This window comes from Anguilla rostrata, chromosome 2 (assembly GCF_018555375.3).
Source record: "Anguilla rostrata isolate EN2019 chromosome 2, ASM1855537v3, whole genome shotgun sequence".
Taxonomy (NCBI): Eukaryota; Metazoa; Chordata; class Actinopteri; order Anguilliformes; family Anguillidae; genus Anguilla; species Anguilla rostrata.
In genome coordinates, this window is record NC_057934.1 from 72,696,149 (window position 1) to 72,705,364 (window position 9,216).

The 9,216-nt window shown below is 46.7% G+C and overlaps 2 protein-coding genes across 2 annotated transcripts in view; one reads left to right on the forward strand and one right to left on the reverse strand.

Moving 5' to 3' along the window:
• LOC135249400 (zinc finger protein 883-like) overlaps positions 1-9,216 on the forward strand; it is a 167,164-nt gene that overhangs the window by 124,210 nt on the left and 33,738 nt on the right. The gene's annotated exons all lie outside the window — the stretch shown is intronic.
• Positions 1,363-6,101, reverse strand: LOC135249552 (deleted in malignant brain tumors 1 protein-like). The gene is made up of 5 exons (XM_064325162.1): positions 5,873-6,101; positions 5,018-5,617; positions 3,925-4,239; positions 3,195-3,515; positions 1,363-2,068 (listed from the first exon to the last, which is right to left on the reverse strand). The coding sequence occupies exons 1-5, from the start codon at positions 6,099-6,101 to the stop codon at positions 1,710-1,712; spliced, it is 1,824 nt and encodes a 607-aa protein (XP_064181232.1). The 3' UTR covers positions 1,363-1,709.

The following is a 9,216-nucleotide window of genomic DNA, read 5'->3' on the forward strand; positions in this document are numbered from 1 at the left end:
AAGCCGGAAGTACCGCTGTCGGGGAATGAACCCGGGTGTCTGCGGTGGTAGGCGAGTGCTTATACCTCTACACTACCCAGACGGCCTGGGTTAGGGTTAGACTCCTCTGTTAAATTCAAGGGCATTACTCACACACATTGATTACAGATTACACTCCGGTTAAATCCAGGGTCGTTTCACTTATAGAACATTGTATTAACACAGGATTCTCGACCCGTAGATTGTTAGACAGCCCACATCCATCTCACAGTTTCTCAACAACCCCCCCATACACATATGCAAGTATAGATACACAAACACACATGCACACACACACACACACACACATATACAGACATATACACACACATATGCACACACACACACTCAGGTTAAAACATATTTAGTTTATAGTATAACAATATATGAACCTGTCAGCATTAGTAATTAACACAGATGATATTGTGTACAGTACCATTATTTCATACCTGCCAACCTTAGGAAAATATTTTGAGTACCACAATAGTCACTGTAACGTTTAGTTCACATGCTTTCGCACCACTTCGCTTTGCACGCACACACAAGCCTTTCTTCATAATTCTAGATTTGACTCGAAGTGATCAGGCAAAATTGTATAATTTAACCTGATTCTAATATATAACTTGCACCGCACTGGGCAATATTATTATATACTTGCAAGTCAAAAGTTTGAGTACACCAGCTTAAAACCATTTTTTCATGATTAATGAAATGGTCAATGGTCACTTTGCTCAACAAACGTGCGCGATTCAAAGTTTGAACACGGAGTGTCCGTAGCGTTTGAGTTACTGCAAACAGGTCAATTTCCTGGCCAAGGTCGTAGCATCTGGTTCAATCCGAGGGATGTAGTTTAAATACCGAATAAATGTACGGTATTGTTTTGTATTAATTGATTGTTTTCCGTAATTAAATTACAATAATAATTTGTTTTGTTGTTGCGTAGTTTCAGCTGGCATTTCGTACCTGCGTATTTTGACCAAGAACTGCGTAGTCGGTACAAAAAATGCGTGCAGGGCGGCAGGTCTGTTATTTAGACCACACCCTCTCTTAATTTATGGCAGGCAGAGACATGCTGGGCTGCCACCTCTATTGCGATCTCCTCTTCCCCCAAATTTTTATTTATTTATTTGGTTCTGATAGGTACTGGAACTGATTATTCTGTTCAGTGAATTTGGGAAAATATTGGTTTCAGATTTGGAGGTACTTGGGGCAGGAAAGCTGGAAGTGGGCCTCTGTCTCCATCTGCCAGATTGCAATGAGCACACAGCCTGTTCTCTTTTGCCAGCCAGGTCTTTTTCTGGCAACCAATTTCGAAGGCAAGGCTGTGGTCACTGAGTCTGTACATTGTTAATGTGAGCCAGATTTTGGTTTTTAACTCTAGTGAGATATTCTGACAGGGAGCAATCTCGGCCTAGAACGCGATACATTTCCAGTTTATTGTTTAATTTAATCATTCCAACTGTCAATGTATAGTTTTTGTTGATTTTGTCAAAATGTCTAGTGGGTGTGGCATTTTATATGCTATTTTGTAAAAATGTTTTTTTGATGGCGAGTTTCCCAGGGGACCTCTGTCTGGGTAGAGCTGGCTGCTCTTCAGTGCCTTCAGTTCAGTTCTCTCCATCTCTCTGTCTCTCTCGATGTCTCTGTCTCACTCTCTCTCTCTCTCTCTCTCTCACTGCAGTAAATGTATGCTAAATTGTGCCATGTACACAGTACAGAGAGCAGGACTCCTCACCAGAGCAGATGACTCCAGCATCCTGTCCATGTGAGAGCACAGCTCGGCTCCATGAGGAAACAGCACACTGTGAGAGGCGTGTCTCGTTCCCATGGCAATCAAACACATCGGCTCTGATTGGCCCACTCCCCTCTCCAAACCAGGCCTGTCCTGGCACTGCCACTGCAGTCCCACACTTCAGCTGCTGACAGAGGACATTGGAGGCTCTCCTGTCCCAGCATGCATCACACACTGTCCCCCAGTTACCCAGGTGCTGCAGCTCCACTCGACCAGAGCAGTTATCAGGGCCGTCAGCCAGCCTGGACCCAGTGTACCCTACACACAGCACAGTGGGGTTAGCATCTGACCAACACTGAGATAATAAAGGAGACTTAGGGAAGAGGCTAACAGAATACACAGGTACAAAACACACACACACAAACTCTCACACACACGCACACACACACGCACGCAAGCAGCTAGAGACTGCAGAAACAGGCAGACACACAGGCATGCAGACATGCGTGCATACACACACACACACCCATACAATCACACACATGCACACAATTACACACACACAGGCGTTCATGCACGTACACGAACATGCACACCCATGCACAGGCACACACACGCACGCATGCATGCTCACACACACGCACACACACACATGCAAACACACACATGCACATGCACTGCACACACACACATGCAAAAACACATGCGTACTCACACGCACACACACACTCACACAAACTCCACACAGATTAAACTCACACAAACACAAGGAGATAATGCAAACTCCACACAGATTAAACTCACACAGACACAAGGAGGTCATACAAAGTCCACACAGATTAAACTCACACAGACACTGGGAGATCATGCAAACTCAATGCAGATAAAACTCACACAGACACTGGGAGATCATACAATTTCCACACAAATTATACTCACACAGACACTGGGAGATCATACAAACTCCACACAGATTAAACTCACACAGACACTGGGAGATCATACAAACTCCACACAGATTAAACTCACACAGACACTGGGAGATCATGCAAACTACACACAGATTAAACTCACACAGACACTGGGAGATCATACAAACTCCACACAGATTAAACTCACAGACACTGGGAGATCATGCAAACTCCACACAGATTAAACTCACAGACACTGGGAGATCATGCAAACTCCACACAGATTAAACTCACAGACACTGGGAGATCATGCAAACTCCACACAGATTAAACTCACAGACACTGGGAGTTGCCGCTGCTCAGAAATGCCTGTATGTGAATTCCTGCAGCTCACAGGAAGGCTGTGATAGCTCTGTGTGCTTCCTCTTCCTGTGTGTCTATGGTACATAATCTGTGTAACCCCTATCCCGTAATATTCCCTACATATTAACCCAGTATCACTGAAACACTCACAGTGCACAGGAGACTCTTACCAGAACACACCAGTCCCACATCGTTTCCATGGGAGCAGGATTCATTCTGTGAGGGTGCTTTGGGACAGAAGTAAATCTGAGATTCGTTGCCTGAACACTGAATCTCCTCTGTCCACACCGGGCCCTCCCCCTGGCCAAATGCAGCTGCCCCCCGCAGCTCTTTAGGAACTCCACAGTCCAGCTCCCTGCACACAACCTCTGCGTCCCGCTGGTCAAAGTCAGCATCACACACCGTGCCCCAGGAGCTCCGATGATTCATCTCTACTCTCCCAGAGCACAGGTCAGTCCCGCCCACCAGCCGGACTTTTCGAGGGGCTGGAGCTAAACAGGGAATAAAGAGAGAACTGGCACCTTGTTCCAGAGGCAACCTTCGGCACTGCTGCATGAATAGAGGACTGCACAGCGATTACAACATGGTGTTACAGCTGGTGAATATGAAACCAATCACCATGTAAACTGCAGTGTGAGATGAGCCAATCACATGTAAACTGCAGTATGAGATGAGCTAATCGCATGTAAACTGCAGGGTGAGATGAGCCAATCACATGTAAATTCTGGATTAGTTCAGTGAAAGGAACAATGCACACATTTATTTTATAACATGTTTTAAAATGTAATAATCATATATTTATTCACAAAAGTTAATATATCCTCATTTAAATCCAAATTGCTGAGTTTTTGTAAGAACATTGGCAAGAGCTGTATAACACTACCTGAGTCTTGCTCCTACCTGAGCAGATCACTCCAGCATCATCTCCATGACTACAGTTATGTACACCCCATCCTCCTGACCCACACTCCTTCAGTGTGGATTCTGATCCCCAGCAGTATACATCATCCATCCATATTCTCCCAGACCCGTGTCCAAAGTGAGCATCTCCTGGTGCATCTACAGCATCTCCACAGCTCAGCTGTCTACACACCACCCCAGCATCTGGCATATCCCAGTCATTATCACACACTGTCCCCCACTCTCCCTGACGGTAAACCTCCACTCTCCCAGCACAGGGGCTGCTTCCATTCACCAGCCTCACATCCTCACTGCCTGGAGAGAGAGAGAGAGAGAGAGGGAAAGAAGGGGGGGGATAGAGAGAGAGAGAGAGAGAGAGAGAGAGAGAAAGAGAGAGAATGAGAGAGAGAGAAAGATTTTTGAGATTTAAAACCCCTTTTATTGGGACATTGTTCAACCACAGAAATTACCGTACTTCAAAAGAAAAATAATATACAAGCAACACAAAGAGAAAAACAATTAACAAACTAACCACAGGCAGAAAAGAGAGAATAGATAGAGAAAAGAAAGAGAGAGAGGGAGAGAGAGAGAAGAGAAACATATACACTTCCATTTACTTATATACAAAAACATCCCAACTCCATCAGCAAAAAATAAATAAAAAAATAAAAGAAAATAATAAAAATTCAAAGGATCAAAAACCAAGATTAAGCCCCCCCTCCTCATCCACATGACATAGCACCCTATTTACTCCCCACAAGTGCTCAAAAAGCTGTTTGTTTCACACAAGTGTATAAAAGGAGAACTCTACGCGAAGCCTTGCTGCTATCAGTCCACACATGATTTTCGCTGCGTCCACTGATCCTTCCCCAATTCTTTTGTTTTTTCTACTCATCCAAGTTGCTAACTTAGCCTGCCCAAAAATATAATTTAGCAGACACACCCTCCTCTTCTCTTAAACTATGTACCTTGGCCCTCCTATGTACAGCTTCCTAGAAAAAACCATGCCTATGCCTGCGCACCACTGCCTCACTATCCTTAGCATGCCATCTAGCCTATCGCACTCAAAGAAGAGGTGCTCCACACTTTCTACCTCTCCACAGAATAAACAAGTCTCCTGTTGGATCAAGATGTGCAATGTGTCTGTTCGTAGCGATGGCCCCATGGACAAGCCTCCACTGCAGATCCGCAGTACGCTTTTCTATGGGAGGCTTATACAGGGAGCGCCAACACCCTCTCAGGTAAGAACCTGGTCCCAAATCCCCTGGCCACCCCGATGGCTTCACCTTCCTCAGAGTGGCTTGGTGATGGACCTTTACTGCTGCTAGATTCCCCAGCTGAGGTGTGCTAAGACATAGTATAGAATTATCTGCATCCTGCTGACCATCAATAGCTGCAGTTACAGCTAAAGCTGGAAACCCCATCTCCTCTTCCATGTCTGGCCAGCCATCTTGCTTGAGTCTCTGAATTTCCATCTGAAACGGGCCAGGAAGTGAGGCATGGACCCTCTCTACAACTTGCTCTACCAGGCGTACTGACTGGGTATCAATCCTTCTGGCAAGCTCATGTACCGTCCTCCAGTCTCCTCTGTCCATGAGATCACCAAACTTGGTGACCCCACTGCTTATCAGGGCAGCCTGAAAACTGATGGACTGCAGCAATCTGATCTCCAAGAGAGGGTGAAGAAGCGGCTCTTGCAAAACCCACCACCCAGGACAGGTAATGTCTCTCCTAATAGTGAACGTTGCGTACCATGATTTCACAAGAGATCTGTAAAAAGGGTAAGTGCAGAAAAATCCATTCTCTCTGGATTTAACAAAAAAAAGCTGACTGTCATAACCGAGACCTCCAGCCCTCCTCAACGAAGTCCACGCTAAGCCTCTCCAGCTGAGCTCTGGGTGATAAAATAGTCTCTGGGCAGCTTGCAACTGAAATGCTGCAACCCTACTCCGCAGGTCAACCATGGCTTGGCCCCCCTCCTGTACAGGGAGGTACAGCAGTGCAGCCTTCACCCAATGTTGGCCCGACCAGAAAAAATTCACCAGCTGTTTTTGTGTCTCCTCCAGTAGACCTCTTGGTGGCTCCAACACATGAAGCCTGTGCCATAGTGTTGAGGCAGCCAGGTTATTGATAACCAGAACCCCCGAAAGGACATTAGTGGCAACAACCACCGCCATTTAGACTTAGCAACAACCATGTCCAATATCCCTTCCCAGTTCTTCTTCTGAAAGTGTCAGTAGTAGCTAGAAAAACTCCTAGACACTTTAGCCCTTCTTTGTCCCATCTAAGCATCCCTGGCAGACTGGGTACTGAGCCTGTCCTCCAACCCCCCAGCTGTAAGGCCTCACTCTTTTCCCAGTTAACTTTTGCCAATGAGGCCTTCTCATACAGCTTTAGGCTGTCCACCAAAATCTCCACATCGCTCTGTGTCTTAATAAGGACATTTATGTCATCAGCATATGCTGAAACACTCACTGGTGCGTTCCCTGGTAGCTCTGGTAAAAACAGTCCTGTTAGCCTACCCCTAAGCCTACATAACAAAGGTTCAATGGCTAAACTGTAAAGCTGTCCTGAAATTGGGCATCCCTGTCTGATTCCCCTCCTCATTATTACAGGCCTACTTAAACCACCCCCACTTTGACCATACATGAAGCTCCACTGTATAGCAACTTTACCCAAGAAATAAAAAGCTCCCCAAAACCAAACGCCTTGAGTGTGGAAAACAAATACTGGTGATCAACACGATCAAAAGCTTTTTCCTGGTCCAAAGAAATTATGCCAATATCCAGATCATACATTTTACACACATCCATTGCATCACGCATCTTAAACAGGTTGTCCATAATGGATTGTCCAGGAATGCAATAAGACTGATCCTGATGGATCAGTTTTGCTAATGCTTCCTTGAGTCTATTTGCCAAAACCTTGGAGAGAACTTTGTAGTCACTTGACAGGAGTGTGACAGGCCGCCAGTTTTTAATTAAGGCTAAGTCCCCTTTTTTTGTCAAAAGAGAGAGAGCTGCTTGTTGAAAAGACACTGGTAGACAAAAATAATGTACATTGATTTTCTAATTATTATTAGGCTATTATTTTTTTTTTCTTGTAGATCATCAAAACCAATGGAGAAAAGCCAATATATGCAAGGAGCCCCCAGGACCGAGAACCACTGTCTTAAATGCTCTTGTCGGTCTCTTAAATGCTAAAAACATGTTCCTTTCTAAATGCCAGCCTTACAAGATGGTTCATTTCGTTAAATTCTGTGTGTGTGATTTCATCGTCTGTTGTATGTTATTCAGCAAATAAATCTTAAGACTCTTAATTCTCTTTGTGAAACTGAAAATTTTGTAGGGTTTGGATGGATGAGAACAGGGACTGAGGCAAATCGCTTCTTCAAGTCAGTGAAAGCGGCTTGTGCCTCCGGGGTCCAGGTAAAAGGGCTAGCTGGGGAAGTGAGCTGGGTGAGGGACGCAGCAACTCGGCTGTAATCGCAGATGAAGCGCCGGTAGAAATTGGCGAACCCCAGGAATCGCTGTAGCTGCTTCACGGAAGTGGGAACAGGCCAGTCAACCACAGCTTTAATCTTCTCCGGGTCCGCCCTTATATCTCAATGATGTAGCCCAGGAAGCAGATGGAATCGACATGAAAATCGCACTTCTCTGCCTTGACAAACAGCTTATTTTCGAGTAGTCTTTGGAGTACTTACTGACATGCTGCACATGTTCTTCCATATTGCGGGAGAAGATCAGGATGTCATCTAGGTATACGAACATGGGGCGATTCAGCAGGTCTCAAAGGACGTCATTGACGAGGGCTTGGAAGACTGCAGGAGCGTTGGTCAGCCCAAAGGGCATCACCAGATACTCAAAATGTCCGAGCGGGGTGTTGAAGGCCGTCTTCCACTCGTCGCTCTCTTTGATACGGACCAGTTGGTGTGCGTTACAGAGATCCAGTTTGGAGAAGACGGTGGCTCCCTGGAGAGGCTCGAACACGGAATTAATCAGAGGCAGAGGGTATTTGTTTTTGACAGTGATGTTATTGAGTCCATGGTAATCGATGCAGGGGCGAAGTGATTTGTCCTTCTTGGAGACGAAGAAGAAGCCTGCCCCTAGTGGGGAAGATGATGGGCGAATGATGCCAGCGGCGAGTGAGTCTCGAATGTAAGTCTCCTTGGCTTCTCTCACCGGCCGAGACAGGTGAAAGAGTCTGCTGGTGGGTAGAGGAGCTCCAGGAAGCAACTCAATACTGCAGTCGTATGGCCGATGAGGGGGTAAGGTGAGTGCTTGTTGTTCGCTGAATGCTTCTCCAAGGTCAGTGACCCCTGCTGGTGTTAGAGCCGATCTCAAGCAGGTGCTGTGACAGAACGAGCTCCAGCTCTGTATCTTTTTAGTTGACCAGTCTATGTGGGGGTTGTGTAGCCCAAGCCAAGGCTGACCGAGAACCAGGGGAGTATTGGGCGAGGCGATGACGTGAAGTTGAATCACTTCGTGATGATTTCCGGAAAGAACGAGGTGTAGTGGCTCAGTGATGTGGGTGACCCGGGCGATGAGTTTTCCGTTCAGGGCTTGAGCATTCAAAGGAACTTGAACTACTCCTTTGACCTCTCCCTACAACACTCTCCTCCAACCCACAAGGCAGGCAACCTCCTAGGCCTGATCTTCCTGAGGACCTGCTCCAGCTCCAATCTTACGGTTACCCCCCTGCATACGTCTGACCATCATTTCATTTCCTTCTCCCTCCCCCTCTCTCCACACCCTCCCTCTCCCCCTCCCATCCCCACTGTCACTGTCCGCCGTAACCTCCGCTCCCTATCACCCTCTTCTCTTGCTCCCAGAGTGACTGCTTCCCTCCCCCCTCTTCAATCATTTTCCAAGCTCCCCACTAACTCTGCATCCTCCACCCTAACGTCATCTCTCTCCTCAGCACTCGACTCCCTATGCCCCTTCGTCCCTAGGCCAGCACGTTCATCCCCTCCCAGTCCATGGATGTCTGACATCCTACGCACCTCCAGGGCCACCCTCCGCGCTGCTGAGAGGAAGTGGGCCAAATCCAGGGACCCATCTGACCTCTCAGCCTATCAGTCTCTCCTGACAGAGTTCTCTTCTGCAAAATTCTACCAAACCAAAATTCATAACTCCATTTCTAACCCTCGTCAACTTTTCTCTATTTTCTCTTCTCTCCTCAGCGTGCCACCTCCTCCACCCCAGTCTTCCTTCACTGCAGATGACTTTGCAGCATTCTTTGACGAAAAGATTGCAGAGATCCGCACCCCCTCCCATCCCCACGCCTGTCCGC